The sequence below is a fragment of the Serinus canaria genome, chromosome 1 (genome assembly GCF_022539315.1).
Source record: "Serinus canaria isolate serCan28SL12 chromosome 1, serCan2020, whole genome shotgun sequence".
Lineage (NCBI taxonomy): Eukaryota > Metazoa > Chordata > Aves > Passeriformes > Fringillidae > Serinus > Serinus canaria.
In genome coordinates this window covers 93976187-94000087 of record NC_066313.1, presented here as the reverse complement: position 1 = coordinate 94000087, position 23901 = coordinate 93976187, and the positions used below count along the sequence as shown (strand labels likewise).

The 23901-nt window shown below is 38.7% G+C and overlaps 1 protein-coding gene across 1 annotated transcript in view; it reads left to right on the top strand.

The window, feature by feature from the left end:
• Nucleotides 1–23901, top strand: part of ANOS1 (anosmin 1) — a 132054-nt gene that overhangs the window by 5436 nt on the left and 102717 nt on the right. Inside the window, exon 2 of the mRNA XM_030234974.2 lies at nt 18805–18852. Within this exon, the coding sequence (XP_030090834.1) occupies nt 18805–18852 (48 nt within the window). The remainder of the gene's footprint in view (nt 1–18804; nt 18853–23901) is intronic.

Sequence of the window (23901 nt, the reverse complement as noted above, 5' to 3'; positions counted from 1 at the left end):
CTACATGTTGTGTGATCCAGCATAGTGACTGCTGCTTGAACAGGCTCATGAGAGATTGTTTAAACTCATTAAAATGGACACTGGTTAGAAACATTCAGGCAACACTGTGGATGACCTTGGTCACATAAGGGTTCTGTGTTCCTGTTAAATTGTTTGTGAAGTGAAGGAATTGTAGCTGAAAATTTTGATACAACATAGACATCCTTCAAGTGGTAAGCCAGTTTTGTGATATATGGAAGGAAATTAGAGGGAAATTACCTCTTGTAAATGTGATTTAGTGTAAATCTAATAGTAATATACTATGATTTAGTACTTAGGAATTAGTACTAAGCTAGATGAGCCAAGGCTAACTCAAAATTGTTTTTGAAAGTATGGAAAAATATTGTTTTAAGCTAATAGAGCCATATGTTGCATAATGATTAGTAGCTGTAAAAGGGAAGAGTAAGGCCTTAGAAGTTTGTTATATTGAATGACTGATAACTCTATGGTGGTAGGAGGTTGTTTTTAGGGTTGTAGAAGGACTTTTGTCTTTCAGGACAACTAAAGTTTTTGAAGAAAACCAGGCAATTCTTTTAAGTAAGTAATAAAAGGTTCTCAGATTTTATATCTGCAAGCAAATAATGTGCAAGTGATTACCTCTAGATAAGCAATACCAGATTTCACCTACAAGTCAGGAAGCTAGTTTTGTCTCAAGGCCAGCACATCTGCCTTCAAATTGCCTGTAACTCTGAAGTGACTGCACCTGCAATAATCTGCAATGGGTCCCAGCTGGGAAAGTGGTGGCCAGGCTGAAAGTCCAGGATGCTTGTGTCTCTCTATGCTCTGCTGTAGAGATGCTGGAAATCATCAAGAAATCCTTTATTGTAACCGTCTCGAATAATTCTGAAACTATAAATTGTTTTTTATTAAATCTTTTGAAAAGATATGTGGTACTTCTGTAGTGAGATATGGTAGATATGTAGTGTCTTATTCCCAGAATATTTCAGTTCCAATGGACAGGCTCCCCAGGCACTGACTTTACTTAGTTCTCTTGGGACATGTTCACAAACCTTTTCTAAATGTGAGGATGTGTGCCATCTGCTTTTGTTCTGTTTCAGTACTCATCTCTTTTCCAAAAATAGCCCTTGTGTTAAGTAATTCTGACTTTCATATGTCTTGCAAAGCACACTGCTCCTAATTTATTTCCACAGAAAAAATGTAGCATTTGTCATTACTTTTTCTCAAAACCCATTAAAAGGCCCAATTCTTCTTCTGTTTTTAATGTTCATATTGCATATGATTTGGACAATTATTCTGGTATTTGGTGTGCCCTGATTATCAGGATCTGCTGTTCATGAGCAAAAGGTGCACTGATGTAACAGAATCTTGGGTAAAACCTGTGAAAATGGAAGGTTTGTTTTGAATAACAATGGTTACATTTAGTGAAAACAGCTGCATTATTCACCATATTGTGTAATTGAGGCACAGTTAGTCTTTGCTGTTGTAACCTGGTCTGGTATGAACCTCCCTGATTTCTGATTTGAACCTCCCAAAGTGGGAGTTTTAATTTTGTCATAGCCAGACCCCAATCTCTTTGCCCTCAGTGGATGCTTGCATAGTTGATATGAGTGCAGGGGTTTGCATGGTCTGGTCATTGTTTTCTAGTGGCTTTGATGACTCAGACTTGCTCATTGCTTTCCTAAATTAAAATACTTGACTGTGTCTCAAGTGTAAGTTTAAATGCAAATCAAGTGAACTGTATGAAAATGTAAGTGGATACTGAGCAATGGGAGTTGCCAAGGTATCTTTCTCATGTTTACTTGTGTGTTCTTATATGTTAAGAAAAAAATTTCTTTATGCTTATGTTCGAAAAATTAAAATTGCTGTTAATTTGGTAAGTGTGCTGGATACCAGGTGCAATAAACCCAACAGGAATTACTAATAGGTTTTAAAGCAGACATTTTATGTGTAAAAAATATTGGCAAAGAATAGTTTAAATGTCACAGTCTTGCTGGTGAGGGGGAGGAAATGCTGCTTTTGAAAAGCATTAGAAAACTTCTGAAAGAAAAACACTGTCAGTTCTAAAATGTAAATCTTTTTGCATTGGAAGATATAGCCACTTAATACAGAGCAAAAGGTTTTTCAGATGGGTAGCGTTCATGTTAAAACTATTACTAAAGCATTATTTATTGTCTGAATATGGATTGTCTCTGTGATTAACTAGTGCTCTGAGCTTAATTTAAATATATTTGATTTAGTAAGTGTTGTTTAAGGAAAAACCCCAAAATGTTAGATTTCTGAGACAGCTTGAAAAGCAGACTGATTTTCCAGATGCTCATCATTTGTCATTTTGTAAAGGGCATCTTCTTGAGTGCTGAATTTGTGTTTACTGATAGAGATTGTTATTCACACTCTGACCTGCATCTCCACTGGCCATTCTGTGTGAATTTTTACTCTGACTAGCTGGATTGAAGTACATAGCCAACTTTTGTAAACAGAAAAAGAGAGTGGTATAATTTAGCATCCATGTCTTTAAAGATTGAAAGTAGGAATAATGACTGAGTATCAGGAGTATCCTACAGAAGATAGACACATCTGTATTGATATTTAGTAGCTGGTGCCTAACAAATGTAAACCTTGCACTAAACTCCTTGCCTAGGAGTTTACACCAAGAATCTTCATTTTTTGATCTCTCCCACAGCTGAGCTTTATAAGGCTTTTTACTTCAGAAACCTTTGAAGTTCATGAAAAGCCTTCTGTTGATTTCAGCTGGATCAGGTCCACGTGTGAACACTAGGTCCATGTAGTCAACAAAGTAGAGTGCTGTGAACTGGGTGTCCCAGCTCCAGTTGTATCTGTTTTTCAGTCTTTTAATGACCAAGAGGTCACAGGACACAGAGATGGAGGACTGGGGGTGTTGAAAGGTAAGTGGATCCTTTAAACTTGAAAGTAGAGTATTGTTCTTTTCTTCTCTGATTAAAAAGAATCACACATTCTGTCTTCTAAAAAGAATATCAGATGTTTCCAGATTTGGGAAACAACCCCAGTCTAAAGTTTTAATCGCATTTCTGTTGTCTTCTGTGAATAACATTTTCACCAATGCGTCTCTCTAGACTGTCAAAGAGATGTGACATCAAAGTTATGTACACACACATGTAATTACTTTCCTCTAAAAAAGAAGAGACTTGCCTCAAGCTTGCAAAGGACAGGACTCCCCTGGTGGGCAGCTGAGATTGCTGGGGAGCACGTCTTCAGAACTTGTAGGAAAAGCGAGAAAAGGGACAGAGTCTCAGAATGGAGAAAGGTGGAGATAGGTGGACTTTAGCAGGCTTGTGATACTGGAAGGAGAAATTATGTGAGAGTAGAGGGCACAGTAAAATTTCCTGTGACACAGTTAATTGAAATTAAGGAATTATGGGAGCAGAGAACAGATGTAATGGGTCTGTAGGAAGAGTTTTTTGTAACTGTTTCTTGTGAACAGGTTTTATTTCTGTCCTTTCTCAGCTGCTTGAAATTTTACTTGGTTTAAAAAATTTAATTTTTCATTTTTGAAACACAGTAAGCATGTTTTGAAAACCCTTTTGTCTTCATGGAAGAAGTCATTTACAGGAAGGGCTGCTATGAAAATTCACAACAAAGTTGTAGCTGACATGTATTTCATGTCAGAACTCAGACAAACTGCTGCCACTGTAATTCCTCAAGTGGTCACAGCTGAAACTGCAAACCTGGCCAAGGTAGTGAAGCCTGTTTTTTCTGCCTGTGAGGGCTGCAATCTAGCTGTCATGGATGCTAGATCATAATAAGATAATATGAGGGAAAAAGGATTGCTTTGGAGCAAATGTCTTGTGTCCAGACAGTCAGAAATTGAGGCTGATGGTGAAGATTGGATGAGAATCATGTACTTATTTAGTCTAGTGCAAGCATAGTTCAACTTTCCTTGCCATTCTTATGAGAATTTAGAAGCATAGTTCTGTTTTTTCTTTTTTTAATATGTTACTCTTTAGGGAAGTTATCTTCACAGTAATTTATCTTAAAAAAAAAAAAAAAAAAGAAAAGCAATCTCAGTTCATGTACATGAATGTGATTTCTCAGCTAGTGATTTAGGCCATGAGCATAGAGCAATATGTCATTTGTATTTAACTGATTGTGTTTTTTAACTGCTAATGGCTGGAACATTCCAGTAAGGCCTCAGGGCATTTGTGGACCTAGACACTACAAATTCATTTTTTTGACCTCGGTGCTGTAAGACTTTGGGTTTCCTTTGAATTTAGCACATGGCCAAACAAATATGTGAAACAGCAAATAGTGAGGAGGGGGTGATAACAATATATTATGATGATGATGATGTCTTGATACAGTGACTATTTGTATCCCTATATATAAGCTATTTCAACTGTGTGACTTTTCTTTCTTTTTTGTTTAGGTGATGGTTGTAGCTCCTTTGACAACAATAAAATCATGTTAATGTGTAACTACAACTAGACAATAATGAATCACACCATTATCTGCCCCCATTTTAATTAGTTACAAAGAGTGTATTACATGTTGACATTTAATTTGTTCCTAACAATTTTGGGAAGGGAACTGGAACTAAAAGAGCTTGAGGCTTTCTTCTGTTTTGAAATTTCCTTCTATGCAACTATGAACTGAGATCAAGAATTAGCCAAACATTGGTCAGTCTGGATATGCAGTAGGTGGAAGAAACATTTGGGTTTAGACAAACTGACACAAAGAGGTAAAAATAATCCAATTAATGAAGAGTGTGTCACTTCATATACTACTTAGTAGCAGCTATGGGACATGTTTGTCAGGATAGATAAAGAAAGAAGATGTAGAATTTTACAGCTAGGAGCTTACAGCTGGATTTTTTCTTTGAGTTAAAAAGTTGAATACACAATGTGAACAACAGTAGCTTTCTGGTAAGTTTCATGGGTTTTCTGTCCAGTGGCTTCTCACTGGCCAAGTGGAGTAGAAATGCACATGCAGCATATTAGTTCATTTTTTAAAAGATTTGGATTATTCATAGATTCACACCCATGCGTTTGAGCACTGGACAGCATCAAAGCCAGAATTTCCAGTGGCAATTGATGTGGAACAGCAAGCAAGAATTATTTCAAGTCTTCTTCCTGTGTTCAAAACTGTCCTTATGTAAAAAAAAAAAGAGCAGCAGTGTGAACTATACTTGAAAGTTAAATTTAACCTCAGCTGTTTTCCAAATTGTAGAAAAGTGAACATTTACAGTTTCCTAAAGGATATGCTGGCTGCCTTTGTTTTGGAATAGAAAACACGACTTGGTTAGTTTTAAAAACTGCAGAACTTTACAAATTAATGAAGGGTGGGCTCATGTTGTTTACTTTCAGATTTCTAACCGATACTCATTGATTCTTCCATTTATATAATTAATAGGCTAAGACAGGATTTTTCTGGAGTTTTTGTTTCTGGCCTAAGTCTGATATCTCTACATTTGATAGTAATGCATCCATCAGTTTCAGTGGAAAGAAGCTTAGGCCAGTGAAAATATAATAGAAATATCTGCTTAGAGTTTAAACAACATGCAGAGAACTTTCTTGTTCTTATCTATAAAGGTGATTAACTTGAATTCGTTAAATACCATCTCATGTTGTATCATGACATCTTTCTTTTCAATTCAATGGTAGTAAATAACACAATGCCATTAGGACAAAGTAAAACTGAATTGCCAGTTATGTGCTAGATGTAAAGCATCTTTAAATATTTGTAGAAGAGATTCTTTGAGATGACAAGGGAAGGTAGAAGCAATTTAATGTAACCAGAGCTAAGTACCTCTAAAGACAGTAGAATATTTTTTTTTTTTTAAAGATGAGATACTACCCAGTTTCTGATTGTTATTCCATGTATCCAGGTGCTGTCAGAGATTCCAAAGTATCTTTTTAAGTTTCATCAACAGGCATGGCTTGTTCTCTTAATAATAGGAGCAGATGTCAAATTTTTATGCCTCTAAGATGCTTAGTCATACCTAGGAAATCCATCTGGTAAAGATCGAGCCTCAGTTAACTTGTTCTCACCCATGAACTTCCCACTGAGAAAGTAAATTGAGCAGAGCTCCTCAGTCCAATGAAAAAGAAACTTGAATATTATCAATCTACTTGTAGTACCAGAACCCCCTTCACTGTCTTTCTGTCATAGTTGCTTTACACAGGTGACAAGGCTAGTAAAATGGAAGGAAACTTAATAATTGGGACAGAATTCCTGGAGCATACCACCAGTATCAGCAACTTTCCAAAAAGGAACAACTGAAATATTTGTCAGTTCTGCAGAAAAAGGTGATTTAAGAAAGAGAAACAGAATCTTAATATGAAATGCCTGCTGATGGTACAAGTTATTGACAACTGGTATTAACTGCAGTCATCCACATTTTATGAACTTAAGGATACATATTACAGTGGTTTTCTTTTGTGGCAGTTGATTTAGATTAAAGATATGAAAGCAAATGCTTTTATTTGCTTCACAACTGGTGTGATTCCTGCAGTGGAATTCTGTGTCATTACATATCTAATTGTTTACATTAACTGAAGGCTTTAAAATTCTGTGGCTTGGGTAGGGACTTAGGCTGTGCTTTTACATCTCTCATGTTACAAGCCTTTCAATTGCTTCAATGCAAATTAACCTGATTTAACTTTTAGCTCTTTCACCTGGTGCCAGGAAGGTCTGAAACATGATGGACCTGTCAGCAAATGCTTGTTCTGCATAACAGCTACATCTCTGGTAACCATATGTGTTAATGACAAATGCTTCAGTTCTGCCTTGAAGGGAGATTTATTTTCCTTTTATGGTATGTCTTCATTAGTTAGTTATAAGACTGTATTCTAAAAACCTGACATATGAAGTGCTTTTATGTTTGTGGGAAATTTTATGGCAATGTGATGAAACAACATAAATCTTCCACTGAAGATTGTCAGTGAAGAAAGATCAAGTTAATACCCCTTTACCTTGAATTGTATGAGTAGTTTTAGTCTATTGTTATCAGTAGAATTTAATGTTGATTTCTTCTCTCTCTCATCTGTCCTTTCACAGTCTTAGGTTGCTTGCAAGGTGGTCTAGAACACTGGCCTGCAGCAATTGTCCCATGGAATATACATTTCTTGTAGCATACAGTTCTTAAACTGGAAAAAGCCCCTAAGAAAACAGGAAGAATCTATTGTAACTTGTATTAAAAGGCTGTTTCTCTCAGGAATATACTGTCAGTGTTGCAGGGCCAAAGGGTCTCAGCTAGGATCAGGTTAGCAGATGTGTTAAATTTCAAGTGGAAAGGGAAAGACTCACCCACCCTTCAGTGTGTTCCTTTTCTTGAGCCCTGTTTTTCATCCATTGCCACCACAATGTCATCGCAACTTCTGCTGTCGTGGGATCTGTTACCATTCCTTAAAATAGGAAAGGAATAAGAATGTGGTCTGCACATAAACACCAACAGGGATTACAGGTCTGGGAGCTGGGGAAAGGCAGCAGCACTGACTGGTCTGGAGAAGGGCATCATGGTTTCCTCTGTTTGTGTGACACTGTTGGGAGGAGGAGGTTCAGTAAGTGATGGGATGTGTGGTATCTGAGCAGATGCTACTGGCATCCCCTAATCTTTATGGCAGGTTTAATTGGCAGCTCTGTGTGTTGGCCTTCTGCAGAAATGAGAGCTGGGTTGGGAAGGGACAGGCCAAGGACCAAAAAAAAGGATCAAAGGAGAGAAGAGTCTTAACCTGTCTGATAAGATTTTTGTTGAGCTGTGCTTTAGAGATGAAACAATAATTTGTGGCCTTATTAAACTGCACCCATTACATCTTTTCTGTTTCCCTTCAACATCTACAGTGAAAGCAGATGTATAAAAATAATAATAATTAAAATATATCAGGGCAATAATGCTTTTTTTTTCTTTTGAAATGCTGCTTTAACTGTTGTGGTGAAAGACTTTTTTTTTTTTTTGTGTGTGTGGTTTCTAACAATACTGTGTTGGGTTTGGTTCAGATTGCAGAAAGGCTATTCTGCTCAAGTCCAAGGGTCATTTTTTATTTGACAAAATCTCTAATTCCTGAATGGCCACAACCCTTTTGCTAATGTTTCTATAAAATCCCAGGTCTGGTGAGGTACACTTCACTCACTGAGATAGGTCTTCTGTGGAAAATAGAACAAAATCCCCAAGGACTGTTTACACAACTTTTAGACCTCCAAAGACTGTGTTAATTTTGAGAGCTTTTCTATGCACTTTAATATTTCCTCCAAAACATTATTTTGTATAAAAAATGTTACAAATATAATAGGTCTCTGGAGCTACCAGTGAATAGTTGTGGTCAAATATTAGACTGCATATTTCATCTGTAGGATTGTTGTTTGTGCTAAGTTTTACTGCTGAGATTATACTTCACTACATGCTTTAAAAATGTTAAAAGATAATTAAGCACAATGTTCATATTGGCAATTATGTTTATTGAGCTTATTGCCTTCAAAGAAGAAAAATCTTTTAGTAATACATCAGGACAAAAGGAATAAGGAGATATTTGTCACAAATATTTTATGTTGAGAAAGGTGCTTCATGGAATTTATATTTTCATTTGTGTTCCTTTAAAAGGGAACTGAAAATATATGTATTCATCAGCTTGTGGGGATGTGGCTGCTACTATGGCTTGAAATATTTAGTATCTTGTAAACTGGTAACATGTGCCAAAGGGAAAGGAAACACATTCCTGAAATTTATCATAGTCATGGCTACTGAAGAGCTGCTAAGTTTGAGAGACAGGTGTGTATCCATACTCTTGCCAAAGTTACAACTGTGGTGTATAACAATGTCCCTCGAATACATTCCAGACAGAATAGGAGAAAATACAGTGAAACTTCACATGGCCAGTATGTGGTGCAGTAAAAAGCATGCAGCAGTTTTTGGAATCAGAAATTACTCCATGATAATGCAACATGCATGGACTATTCCGTGTTTGTGTAGTTTATGGCTAGCCTATTTATAATGGGCATTTTGGTTGATGTAAAAATGCATGGTGGTTATTTTTTGTGTGTGTGTGTGTGGTTGGTTTCTTAAGGATGTGAGACAACAGAACCTTAAGCATTTTGCAAGTCTGGAAAGTAAAGCTGCCCTGACTGACCCTGAACCTGTGGTTTCAGAGGAAAATTTAGTCTAATAGGAAGCACTGAATTACTACTCTTGTGTGTTCGGGAGATGTTAGAAATGTCTGAGATGCAACTTCACATTAGTGTTTTAATATGGATCAGAGTTTGTTTTGGAAGTGAGTCTCTTAAGTATCATGATCACCTTTTCTTTCACATTATAGACCAGTCTAAGAGTTCATGCACTGGATTTCTTCTGGATTAACATAACTGGGAGAGATAATCCAGAGGGATGTAATGTACTTTAGCAACTAATGGACATTGTGTCCATGGGACCAGACTAGAATTAGTTTAAGGAAAGGGGAAAGTTGAAATATGTGTAGTGCATACATCAAGCCCATCAGGACCAGGTGTTTTGCTCAACAGATGTATTTCTGTGGTCCACATGACTTCCTAGGGAGTTTGTAGCTGATTCTGGAGTGCTCTGTTGGTAGGCAGTGGAGGCAAATGCAGCCTGTGATAAACATACCACATCACATGCTGTTGGGAGTCACCCAACTAACCAGTCATCTTTAGAGAATAGTAATATGGACTGTAGTTTTCAGTTATAAAATCAAATCAGCATTCAAAGCAGCATGCAAACATTGCTGAAGCATTGAATCCTACAGTATATTGAGAACCAGTTGCATTTTTTTCAAATACAAAGTAGATTGTATATGTCTGCATTTATATTGTATCTTATGTAAGCAAGCATTACATTTTTAGGATGCATTTTGTTCTTTTTGGTATTAATTTCCCAAGGCTACACTTCTGTCACATCCTTGATCCACCATATACTTTTTATCTCATTATTTCATATGTACAGCAAATCAAGTTTAGGACACAACAGAAGAGGTGCATTAGAATTTTGAAAGGGTGGGGATTTTGAAATAGAGCCTATGAACAAGTAGTTGACAGGCTATCTTTTGCTTCCCATATGAATGCTGTTAGACTAGTTTCTGTTCACTTCAACTGGATTATTTAATCCCAAAAAAGTGTGTTTGAAATTTGGCCCATATATAGTTGGAGCTTTAATATATAACTTTAATATCTTCCAGTGTGTTTAATTCCTCCTGTTGCATGGAGAAGTGAAGTTTATTTCATCTGGATTCTTTTACAGATTGGTAAAAACTTCTGCTAAACAGAATAAGACCTCAGTTGAGATCAGTCTTAGAAGTGGTAAGAGTGAAGTCTGTGAAACCACAAGAAGGCAGTCATAACTCACAAGTGTGTGGAGACACAAGGATTTCTGTGCTCATTTGTTTTTACAGCTTGTGTTTATCTAGGAGTTTCTCTGTGCTTTTGAGAAGACAGTGCTCGAAAAAGAGGAAAGGTGTCCCATACTTAGAGATGCAAATTTAATGCAAACAATGCATAGTCTATTCTCAAAAGTACCAGTCTTCTGCTGTTTCATTGGTAATGGCCTTTGGATTTTGATGATTGTCTTTCTAGGAACCTATTGATGATGACAGAGAGCAGATAGTGTTGGGTATCATGATATAGGTGATGGATGGTGATTTTCTTAATTTCTTTTTTAATTACTCTGGTCTAACTTTTTTTTTCAGATTTTGGTGTATGTGAAGTTGTATATTTTAATGTTTTGGTCTGTAACAGCAATAAAGGTTGATTTTGTATAAACTATTTAGGAAATATCAACACAAAGTTTAGGTCAATATTGTTCTATTTGTAGCCATCCATCTACAGGAGGACCCACCATATCTTGTGATAGGAGCTAGCACATTACAGATGATGGCAATGTCAACATAAATCCAAAAGAAAACCTGACTAAGACTTTCTAAAAAATTATTAGTGATATCCATTTTCTGGTGTCAAATCCAGATGTTTAAAATTAGGTGGCAGTGTGAGTCACACTGTGGCCCATGATAATTTAATTTGGTTTATGGCTGCAAATTCAGAGAATGAATTTTTAGGATGATCAGTTTTATAAGTATTTCTTTCATTCAGTCATCTCTTTAACTTAATTACTTTGGATTAACCAGTAGGCAGCATTGACTTTTCTATGGTTTAAACATCTGTGGTATAAAAATGGCTTCCTCCACGGGCATTGTACATTTGATTTAGTTGTGAGGAATCACAGGGGTTAGTTACAGTAGCAGAATTACTTCAGGTGTTTGTTCCAAAATGTGTTCTTGCCTTCAGCGTCTTTTTTTTTTTGGGAATACTGTTGCTTGGTGGGGTTTTTTCCCTGTTTTTTTTTTTTTTTTTTTTTTTTTTTTAAGAGTTGTATGTCATTATAAGATGGCAGAGGAAATATATGTACATAGTTAAGCTTAATGCTGAATTTCTACATGTGTTTATATAACACAGTCCTAAAGTTATCTGACAGTAATATATTAAACAGTGGGACTAATATGGTGCTAAGTGCTGTTTGAGCTCCTACCTTTTCTCACATTTGAGTTCTATGCAATATTTTATGTTGCTTTTTTTGTTTTGTTCTGGTAGGTTTTATATACTTTTTTTGTTTTCTCTTGTTTGGGTGATCTTTATGTGGTTTTGGTGTTGAAATTTTGCTTTTTGCCTTTGCTGACTAGAATAAAGTCTAAGAACATTACTTATACATCAGGAATAAATGAAAATGTTATTTTAGACCTTAAAGCACAGTCTTGTGCTTTCAGTCTCAGCCTGGGCTGGCTCCCAGGGCGTTGAGAGCCAGGGGCTGGAGGTGACCTCCTTGCAGGCTATGGCCTCTCCGAGGGCTGGGCAGAGCTGGGTGCTGGTAGCAGGGTCATCAACAGCCTCAGGCATGGCAAAAGATGAGCCAGGGTCAGGGAATGCCAGGGACAGCTGTGGGATGAGTGGGCTCCTGGTGTGCTGGGAGAACTGAAGGTCAGGGCTCAAAGGTTTAAGCAATGGGGCCACATCTGGCTGGTGTCATCTGGTCATCACTGGTGATTCCTCAGGGTTTGGTTCTAGAGCCAGCTCTGTTCAATGCATTTATCAGTGCTCATGGTGCAGCAGGTGAATGCACCACTAGTGTAAGCTTGCTGATGATACCAAATTGGGAGGTGCTGGTGATTCTTTTGAGGGATGAGAGGCCTTGTATGGGGATCTAGATAGGTTAGAGCATTGAGCAATGGTTAATAGGATGAAATTCAACACGTAAAAAATGTTGGATTCTTCATAACGCTGGGCACAAGTATATACTGGCAGAGGAGGAGTTGGAGAGCAGCCCTGCAGAAAAAGATCTGGGGTGACTGATCAGCATCAGACTGAGCAGGAATCAGCTGGGTTCCAAAGCAGCTGAGAGGGAAAATCACATCCTGGAGTGCATCAAACACAGCCCCACCAGAGCTGCTCCAAATGGTGATTATCCCACTGCATTCATCATTGGTGCAGGCTCACCAAGAGTGCTGTGTGCAGTTCTGGGCCCTACAATTTATTAAGGATGCCAAAGTCCTTGAATGCTCCCAGAGGAAGACAACAAAGCCAGTGACAGGGCTGGAAGACATCCTGAGAAGTGTGGCTGAGGACTTTGGGCTTTTCTAGATTGGAGAGGAGGAGGCTGAAGGGTGACCTCATTGCTCTCTATCTGAAAAGGGGAAGTGGAGAGGAAGGCACTGATCTCTTCCTGGGGTCTACTGACAGGACAGATGGGAATGGCTCAAAGCTACACAGTAACATTCAATTTACTATTAATTGATGCTCACTTTTTTCAGTTTCATTCTTTCTTAGAACAATTATAAGGCAACAGAAATCCCTTACTAAGGACTTATTTCTGTAAAATATAATGTGCAATGAAATCATAAAGAGAAAAATGTACTCATTTCAGTTCTTTGTATTTCCTTCCTTTCTTTCCTGAACAGAAGCCAAGGAACCAGAATATTATTATTACTATTCAGAATATTACTGCTATTTTGTTGTATTTTTTGGGTATTTTCATCTCATACTGTTCTTCTTCTATCCATGGCTTCTCCAGTGGATGGTCTTCAGGCTTGACATATGCTGATCAAGCATGTAGTAGAAACAATGCTAAAAATATGTTTGCATAAGTTGTCCTTGAAAGAGCCAGTCTTGTTTCTGAGATGGACCTCACTATTGAACTTCATTTCTCCTTCACCACCTGCAGCTCCATGTTTCTCCTTTGCATTTCTACAGAGTGGTTTGGTTTACTGGCCAGGTTTTAGTCTTCCCTCCAGCCTGCTGCTGAGTCATCTCAAAGTGCATAAGAGCTTAAATTTGCTGTAATTTGGTGAAAGACTTCTGGGGTGGGTGTGCATCGTGTTGTGTCCTCTTTTCATTTTCCTGCATTGTTTTCAAAGAAAAATCTGTTCCTGTTATTTATATACAAAAGCATGACTAAATACCAAAGACCAGGAAAGGTGGTACTGTGGTTCCCCTGCCCATACATTTACTACAAGTTTGTGTTTGATCTTGATAGAAGGGCTTTAAGAAATAAATTTCTCTTTGGCATTTCCTATCTATTGGTTTTGATAACTCTCTCCACTAAGTGTACAGACTTATCTGAAATTCATTCCTAAGTGCATACTTTTGTATTTGGGAGCTGAGATGCCTAGTTTGATTTTGTTGATTCCATTTTGCACCTTAGTTCCACGTTTCAGAGCTGTGCCTGGGGCACACAACAATGACATAGACAAGTGCCTGTTTTAATTTGTGCCACAGTAACCAGGCAGTCAGGAAATGCATGTTAAACACAACTTATACTTATTGTTACTTTTAACTTCATGCTGTTGAGATTTTTGAAAGGGTACAGAAAATGTATATTGGGAGCCTCTTTTTAAATTCATCATTGCAGCAGTATTGATTGGTCTACTCAAATGTTCTGTTTTACTTCAGTGGGTACTGTTATTTGAAGGGTTTATTTCTATGCTATTTTGTCATTTTGAAAGAATCAATGAGGTTGTCAGGAGAGGCCCCTTCTGAGAGACAGTGGTTTCACACAAATGTGGATTGAAGATTGGGTAGGGGGAAGAGACTTCCAAAACTGATAATAGATATGCAGCTACTGTCATAGCAGATGAGGTGGCTAGTTAATTTTCACAACTCATGTCTGGCATTTCAAAACAAGGGTTGTATCTCCTAAGATAATTAGGGACAGAGATGCAAATTAAGTAATTTGATACTGTTTTTTTTTCTTTTTTGACATTGCTCCAATCAAAGACCAGTTTGTACTTGCTTGTGAATGTTATTAACTTTTTTCCCCCCATGGGGCCTACTGTAGGTAGAAGAAGATTGATCTTTCTTACTTCTCTACATGTATTTTTTTCTATACAAGAGAGGCTGCACAGCTTTCCTTTTTTCAAGGCACAGAATACAGATGTTTGTGTTAACTGTTTAGGACGAAGGGCATTTGCAGTTAACAAAGGAAATCAAGTTACTTGCTGGAATGAATCTTGTAATATGGTCTTGTAATCCTAAGAGTCTTGTAATATTTATCTGTTGTTTCGTTTTAGTTTTTTTCCCCGTCCTGTTTTTGGTTTTTTAAGCTCTTTTTTTTTTTTTTTACATGTCAAACAGCCCTGGTCTTTGAAGGTCTGATTCTTGAAGTTTGTCTACCATTTCCTTCCTGGCAGATTCAAAGTGTGTGGGGCTCAGGTGGTGGCCTGAGTTCCTCTAATCCATCTCCTATGTGCTATTGGAGACTGCTTTAGTTTCCTCTGCCTGGCATCTTTTATACAATGTGTCAGGCCTGGGAAGATGGGATGCTTGGAATTTGCCTTGTTGAGTGCAGTTTGCTCTCTTCAGTGTGCAAATTAGGATGCTTCTAGGTTGCCCTGAAGATAGGCTGTGCAAGGCTTATAAATGGGTAGGAAAAATGGTATGTAACTCTTCCTTGAGGCCATTTCTTCACTGCAGATTGAAGCCACCACTAAAGACAAAGTCAAAAGTCTCATCGGCATAAGTCAGAATGGAGTTTGAAGAAAAACAGACATGAGGGAACTGAGAATGGAATGTGGGAGCATGTAAAATGCTACAGATAAACCAAAAATTGCTCATTATTTGAAATTATGATTTCAGCCAGGTACACTGGCATGAGCAATAATCACAGCTGAATGTTTGTGATTAACCAGGTGTTAAGATGCAGAGTGGAGGAGAGCCTTCATTTAGAGTTTGTGCTTGCTCTGATACCTTGCTGTTCAAAGGAAGCCTGTAGAATTTGTTTTCCTTGTACAATGAAAGGTCATTCACATCATTTTAGTTTGTATGAAGTTGAAGTTGCTAAACAATATTTTTACATTTTTATAGACTTCCTTTTTAACTCAAGTACTAAAAGGTTTCAGTAGAAAAATAAAAGCAGTTGTAGATGTTGAAATTAAGTAGGGGAACCACACATCTGGGCATTTATGGCTTTATTGTCTCAAGTAACAGATCTAATTTAAAAGCAGAGGTGCTTTTTCTAGTTCAGTGGAAAGTAGCAGTGTAACTGAAACAAAGTGGTGAGCTGCTACTGATCTGTTATTGCAATCAGCTACTTCTGTCACATTTTATGTGGAGAAGAAAGGGGGATAAATTGAAACTAGCACATAAAATATTGTTTTAACATCGCTGCTGGCTAGATTTGTAAATGGAAATAATAAATCCTAATACAGCATTGAGAATAGTACTAAAGAATTCCCACTAGCTTATGTTATTTACAGCTGTTCTAAAGTTTTATTTCTTTTATTTATGTCTCTTTTCAAAGGGGTTGGACCTGAGATGGTGCTCGTAGTTAGCTAATCTTATGCTAGTGAATCTGTTTTAGCTAAATTTTACTGTAATGACAGATAAAAATGGTATTATAAAATTAAGTAGTATTGCATGGTAATCTGCTGGAAGATAAATTTTCATAAAATATTGAAATTAAATGGTATAAACTGAGTGTTTTAAAATGCTCCTAAATAACTACAAATAAGTGGAAAGGAGTGAAAAAAGTGGATATGTCTTTATATTTATTATCCCCATAGTTTCCTTGGTAATACAGGAGTAGAAATTGTTAGCATTTCAGCTCATATGAAAAAAAGACATATATGAATTTTCTGAAGTTCAGATTAAGAGTTGTGGTGAATGCCAAACCATTCTGTAATTCTGACTATGGAGATTGTTGAAGTCACAAAATGATGGAGACTGGAAGAGATCTTTAAAGATCATCTAGTTCATCCTTCCTGCCCTGGCGTCTTCCATGAAATCGTGTTGGCTGTTGAACAGTTCCAATGATGAAGCATCCACTTGTTCTCTGGGGCAACCTGTTCCGGCATCTCACCACCCTTATCTAGGGAAGAAACTTCTTATGATCCAATCTAAATCTGCCCTCTCTGTTTTCATCTGTTGCCCTTTGTTCTGTCCCTACAGGCCTTGGTCTCTCTGCCTTTCTTGCAAGTCCCCTTTATATAATGAAAGGCTGCAAAAAAGTCTCTCTGGAGCATTCTTTTCTCCAGACTGAACTACCCCAAGTGTCTCAGCCTTTATTGAAAGGTGCTCTGATCCTCAGATGATTTTGGTGGCCCTTCCCTGGACCCTCTCCAACAGGTCCTTGACTTTCTTGTCCTGAGGATCCCAGAACTGCCTGCAGTTCTCCAGGTATGGCTCGTGAGAGCAGATTAAAAGAGGACAATCCCTTCCCTTGACCTACTGCCCACTTGGAAACATTTGTGACTACACACTTGTATGAAGGCATGCACAGACATGATCTTTTTAAACATTCACAAAGAGAGATTCAGCTTCAAAGCTTAGGATTCATAGTTGTGGTAGCAAATCACTTTTTTCAAACTTAGAGACTTTGCTGAGATCAGAGCACAATGCTACAAATTATTGTGGTTGTCTCCATTAAAATGATTCTAATGTATCTGTTTCTCCTTCTGAATTTTAAATTGACAGAATAAATTTTACTTTATCTGTGTTGTCTGAGTTTTATACATTAAAAGTTATGTATTGTTGTGGTTAAGAGCCAGCTGGCAGCTAAGCTTGACATGTGCTCACTCAGTTGATCCGTGGGTGGGACTGGAGAGAGTATCAGAGCAGTAAAAGTAGAAGAACCTCATGGGTTGTGATAAAGACAGTTTAATAGGTGAAGCAAAAGCTGTGTGCACAAGCAAAGCAAGGAATTATTTCACTGTTTTCCAGATGTTCAGCCATGCCCTTGGTCATGCATAGTGGGATTTGGGAAGACAAACACCATCACTCTGAATATCCGTCCCTTCCTCCTCCTCCCTTTGGCATTATATGTTGAGTAGGATGCCATATTGTATGGAATATCCCTTTGGTCAGTTGGGGTCACCTCTCCCATCTATGTCCCCTCCAAACTCCTTGTGCACCCCCAGCCCTCCCTGGTGGGATGGGGTGAGGAGCAGGAAAGGCCTTGGTGCTGTATGCAAGCAGTTATAAGCACTGCTCAGCAGTAACAAAAACATCCCCATGTTATCAACACTGCTTCCAGCACAAATGCAAAGCATAGACCATACTAGTACTGTGAAGAAGGTTGTGCCGGATGAAACCAACATATGTAACATATGTATATCATTCCATTATTTGCATCACTCTTTAATAAAAAAAGAAAAAAAAATTGAAAAAGGAGAAAGAGAAAAAGATATAGAGCTGCTATATCAGTACTTTGCATTCTGGCCTACTTGATTCCTCCTCCTTGGAAACTGATTTTCAGATCTGTAGTTGGTGCGAACAGTGACAGAATACTGCAGTCACATTCCCTGTGGGAATCCCTTGCCTAATTCCTATGGAAGGGTGTCCTTTTGCTCCCTCAGAGACTGACAGTTGTAGCCCAGTTCTGAACAACAGATTTATCAGACTCTTGCCATTCTGTTTCCAGAGTATGGATTTATAAATGATGGAAGAAGTACATACATATAACGTCCTTACCCTGGACTTCAGTTGTGTTAGAGGGTTTGTACCCCATTTCTCATGTTCAGTCATTTAGGTCTTCCTGATGTTGTTTCAATCTTTCACCATACAGAAAGTAAATCATTATTTTGTTTCATCTTTTCCCACCACAAACATACACTTCTGAGCTGTGAGTTTTTTTCAAAATTGATGCTTCAGAAACATCTCTAGAAGAACAAGTTGCTGTTTGTCTCTGTGCCAGTTTCATACTTCTCTTTCTCTTCTCTTCATGTTTTCTTTTCCTTTAGCTTAAATTATTATTTTGCTTGTAATACTGTATTGGTTGTTTTGCTGCAGTCAGGATAAATCACAGCTATGCTGTTTCCTTATCTTGGGAACACACTTTATTATCAAAAATATAAAATAAAGCTGGCACAGGTGTCTTATGGGAAACTCATATTGCATTTAATTGAATTTTCCATTTATTTAAATGTTGTTCATTATTGTTGCTTGACAATTTGTTTTTAATGTTGTGCAATATTGAAATGCAACTAATGGACTTTTCATGAATCACTACCAATCTATAGCAATTTCATAAATGCAAGTGTTACCTTTTGTCTACTCCTTAGAAATTCTAGACAGCATTTACAAAGATGGACTGAAAGATGACTTTGTTCAGTTTTCCACCAAACTTGCCTGCTGAAATGCTTTCCTAACTTTTTAAAGTTCACTTTACACTTGTGTGAGCCTTTAATGCCACAAAAGGGACCAGGAGTCAGGATTGGCACTTATGTTGTGGCACAACATCATTGTCTAAGCAGAATTGGATGGTGTGTTCCAATTAAATTTGTTAGGGTGAATATGTCTAGCCTGAAAGAAATATTACTATTCATGTACATTTCTTTTGTCTTTCAGAACAATGGGTCGCTTGCTTGGTGCCAGAATCATAAACAGTGTTCAAAGGTAAGTCTGTTTTTTTTTAATCTGCTTTCAGTCTTTTTTTGTCTGTAGGTTAAGTGCTTTTCTTCTTAGCCTGTTTTCAGAAGTGTTTGTTTATATTTTATTTGGAAACCTCAACCTGTAATAAAATATCAAAATTACAGCCAAGTGATTTACTCTTTCAGGACAAAGGAACCATGTTGGAGGATACATATCAACCATAGTTAAACCAACATAATTCTGTCATTTTAAGAAAGTTTACACTGGCTAGAAACTGGTGTCTCATTTGTGGGTTTTTTTCAGTATTTTTGGTCAGAAGAGAGTAAAACTGTCAATAACTTAAAAATCTTCCTCCAACAGTACCAGGGTATTTCAACATTCAACATTTCATTCAGTTTGGGTATTTAATTTTTATCTTGAACCTGAGTTTCTTGGAAAGTATTCTTGACACAAATCCCAGTGACTCTACTGATGCCCCTTTCCCATTCTAGCATTTAAACCCTGGAAGCCTAAAGGGTAAATGGGCTAATTGTAAACTGATTCTCCTGTGCAAAGGTCTTTCTATGGTGCCTGGGTGGAAGCAACAACAATTTGGGAGCTTTAGTGGGTTTAGCTCAAATAGAATTGAACATTTGTTGCTGACTGTTCATAAATCTCATGGAAGATGCAGTCACTGGAAATTTGCCTAAAGGTCCTGAAAATGTGTTTCGACAATAATTTAGGTCTTTTTATTCATGAAAGTTGTACTGAAAATGGAATTAAATCTAAGTAGCATTGTTCTGTATTGTTTCAGTAATGCAGTCAATGTTAAATGCTGCTGGTAACCCTTGATTTTAACACATGTTGATTTCTTGTGTACATTTAAAGAATGAGATTACACATTCACTGATCTAGCTTTTGTTGACATAAAAGGGATTGGAAATGGGCCAATTTTTTGACTGTTCTGTTGCAGGTAAATAAAAAAAGTTTATTTTATCTGTATTAAAATCCAGGGTGTAACAGTGTCAATATAAGAAAATAATGGAATGGAACATTTCCTGTTAGCTGTGTTACACTGCTAAGGATTTCACTTCTGCAATAAAATCTTGTAATTCTTAAAATTCTTCTTGAAAACCCCAAACAGATGTGCCAAGTACATGTTTCATGATAACTGAATTGCCTTTGCAGGAAAGCATGAGGGCCTTGTTCCGTAGTGATCCATCACTTGTTCCATAGTGATCCTGATACAGTTTTGTAAAAATTTAGTTGCAAAGCCTTCTGTGGTAAGTAATTGGAAGGGTTTTCCAGTGGTTTGTGTCTGCCCAACAAATAAGGAATCACACAAGAAAAGTAGTCCAGGTTTTAAAGCAGGGCAGAGGTTACAAGAATATCTCTCTGAGTCACTCCCAAATTTATTGAATCCACATAAGGTGTATATAAGCTGATATTAATTTTACTTTAAAATTGAATCACTATCTTGAAACCAGTGTAAGAATGCTAGAAATTATTATTTTATTGTATTACAAAACAACGATAATTTAAGTTTTAAATTACTTAAAATGTGCTTTGCAGTCATGCTACCCTATGTTTTTCATTATTTCTTAGGAAGGTAATATATTTTCCTTAATAAAGCAGCTTTACCATATTTAGAAAATAAATAAGTGTAAACTTGGCCAAATTGTTAGCAGAGCTAAACTGAAGCATAATGGTGTCTTTCCAGCATGGATTTGATTTTCTGTGTTTTGCAATGAAAAGTTAAACAATTGCTTTAGCTAGCTAAAATTTTCAAAGTGATGCAGGGAATTCACTTAACCTTTTAAAAATGCAAATTCCTTTTACTTCTTCTCAGCGCCTCGGTGGAAGAGATTTGTGTGAGTGTGACAGGTGGTGGAAGATTCCACAAGGAATGGTGTGCTGCTTGCTGCTCAACCTTACTACAACTAACATGGAAGGCCTTGTTGGAGATAAAAATGTTGGGGGCAGCCTTGGCTGCAGTGACCATGGGATTGTGGAATTCAGGATTAGGCAAGAAGGAGGCAGGGCAGCAAGTAAGCACAGACTTCAGGAGAGCAAGCTTTAGCCTCTTTAGGGGTCTTCTTGGAAGAATCCTGTGGGAACAGATCCTGTGGGGAAGAGAGGTCCAGAAGAGCTAGTTGATCATAAGGATCACTTCTCCAAGGCTCAAGAACGATGCATCCTGGTGAGCCAGAAATTGGGCAAAGTGGGCAAGAGACCTGTGTGGATGAATAAAGAACTCGTGTCATTTCTCCAGTGTGAGTAGGAAATACACAGGAGATGGAAGCAGGGTCAGGCCACCTGGAATGAATACAGAGAAGTTGTCAGAGTGAGTGGAAATGAGGCAAGGAAGGCCAAGACACATCTGGAAATAATGGGAATGGGACCGTGGTAACAGAGGACAAGGAGAAGACAGGGTTGCTGGACGCCTTCTTGCTTCAGTCTTTACCAACGAGAGCAGCCTTCAGCAGTCTCTGACAGAGCAGATCTGGGTAAAGGAGTGTTTGTTGTAAGGTTTCCCTTGGTTAGGCTCTCATGGGATGCACCCACATGTGCTGAGAGACCCGGTGAACACCCTAAGTAGGCCAAAGACCTTCGAAAAGGTTGTGGCAATCACAGGAAGTGCCTGAGGACTGGAAGAAAACAAATGTCACCCCAGCCTTCAGAAGAGGCAAGAAGGAAGACCTAGGGAATTTACCAAGCAGTCAGCCTCATCTCAATCCCTGGAAGAGTGGTGGAGTGCCTCACTCTGAAGTCCTTCTCCACATGGATGACAAGTAGATTATCAGGAGTAGTCCTTGACCAACCTGATGGCCTTCTACAATGAAACAACTTACCTGGGTGGATGGGGAAATGCAGTGGATATTTTGTACCTCAATTTCAGCAAGGCTTTTGACACTTTCTCACAATATCCTCATAAACTAACTCAGGAAGGACTGGATGGATTGAGAAGTGACTGACTGGCAGATAGCAGAGGGATGTAATGAGGGTCTGGCTGGGGCCTGTCAATTGTGGTATCCCCCAGGGTTCAGTACTGGCCCAGTATTGTTTCTCTTGTTCATCATTGACTTGGATGAGAGAGCAAAAGCCTCCTCAGCAAGTTCAGTGACAAGACAAAGCTGAGAGGAGTGGCCAGTACCCCAGTGTGCTGTGCAGCAGGACCTCGACAGGGTGGAGAGATGGGCAGGGAAGAACTGCCTGGAATTCAGCAAAGGCAGGTCCTGCACTTGGGGAACAACAACCCTCTGGGCCAGGGCAGGCTGGGAGTGACCTGCTGGAAAGAAGCTCTGTGGAGAAGGACCTGGGGGTGGTGGTGGACAACCTTCTGTCCATGAGCCAGCAGTGTGTCCTTGTGGCCATGAAGGCCAATGGGATCCTTGGGGGGCATTAGGGAGAGCATTGGCAGCAGGGAGGTGATCCTGCCCCTCTGCTCAGCCCTGGTGAGGCCACATCTGGAGCTCTGTGTCCAGTCAGGCCCTACCCATAGGAAGGCCTGCTGCCTTCCTGGGGGCCTGGGTAGGGATGACACCCAGAAACTTCCTAATCTGGAGCAGTCCTGAGACTACTACTCATTGCTGATTTTCCACGTAGGGGATGATGAAGTAGCAACACGTAGTCCAAGGATGATCAAAAAGGACTTTCAGGGCCTTGGAATGTTTGGTAAGGGGATCTGAGGCACAAGTTATGATTTCCTCTATACTCCAGTTGAAGGCAGCAACATTGGAAGAAACAGATGGGCTGAGTCTATTACCACATGGTTCTGTGGCTGGGATCACCACCGAAATTCTGGGTTTTCTCGCCATGGAATGGTCTGTGCAGCACCAGGCATGCTTGTACCAGTAAGGACTCGCCTTTCTCAGGGAGGAGAGTTGCTGCTTGGGAACCAGAGGGGCCCATTGATAGAGCTTTAAACTAGTTGTGATGGGGGAGGGGGACGGTATCAGGTTTGTGCCTGGTGACCTGTGGGATAAGAAGTGAAGGTTGGAGGGACAGCACGCAAGAGGACCCTCTGCCAGTGACTCTGAGATGTGCTGGCCACACTGGAATGCACTTGCAGTCTTAGGGAGCCAAGTAATGTAACAGAAACCAACAGGAGAACAGCAGAGAATTATCTCAAAGGAATTAAGGGCTGTTCCTTTAGGAAGGCAACTGGCTGACAGGCCAGCTGAGGTGCCTTTACACCAGTGCCTGCAGTGTGGGCAGCAGACAGGAGGAAGCCACTGTGCTGCTAGAAAGCTGTGGCCCTGTTGCCATTTTGGGACAAGGTGAATGGATTCAAACTGTGTTTGTGTAGAGGCATTTCACATACACTCTTCAGCCTCCACATTCCCAGGAGCCACATAAATGTTTCTACTTGCATTGACACTTGCATTAGGACTGATACTACATGGTATGGAATTGTTTGTGTACTGATGTTCCATTTATATTTGGTCTAGGTAATGAAAGTTAAAATATAGCATTTCTTTTACTTTACCAGTAGATTGCTGGCTGCCTGTCAGACTTGCTGAGTAATGCAGAGGTGGACTCATAAACAACAGCATGAGGAAGCAGAACTGCAAAGTGGAGAGACTGGAAAAGAAAGTGGGCTGGATTGAGCTGGGCTCAGTATTTCTTAACACAGTTGTTGGACCAGCACCTGGTCCATCAGCTCTACTCATTCCTAGACACCACAGGGTAAAAAAACTTATCTGGGGAGAGAACCAGACAAACAGACACTCCCTTCTTTTTACCCCATACATGACTACATAAAACCCCAGTTCCTGTTGCCAACAGCTGGTTCAGCAGGGAATTAAAAATAGAACCTCTGCAGAGGTTATTGTCTGGTTGGGGAAAGGCAGTTAAAGCTGGAGACTGATGGATCTAGTTTTCTTATGCATCTGGCCTAAAGTCTTTCATCAAAGCCAAGTGTTTGGCAAAATAGTGCAAAAAATATATTAATGCCTGTCATCTTCAAACTGTCTTTAAATAATATTTTCACATGAGTTAGGCCTGTAGGTAGGCAAATATAACCTATTTTGGGCTTATTCCTCCTTTTCCCATCCAGCTAATCATATTTGTTATGATATATCAAACTCTGAG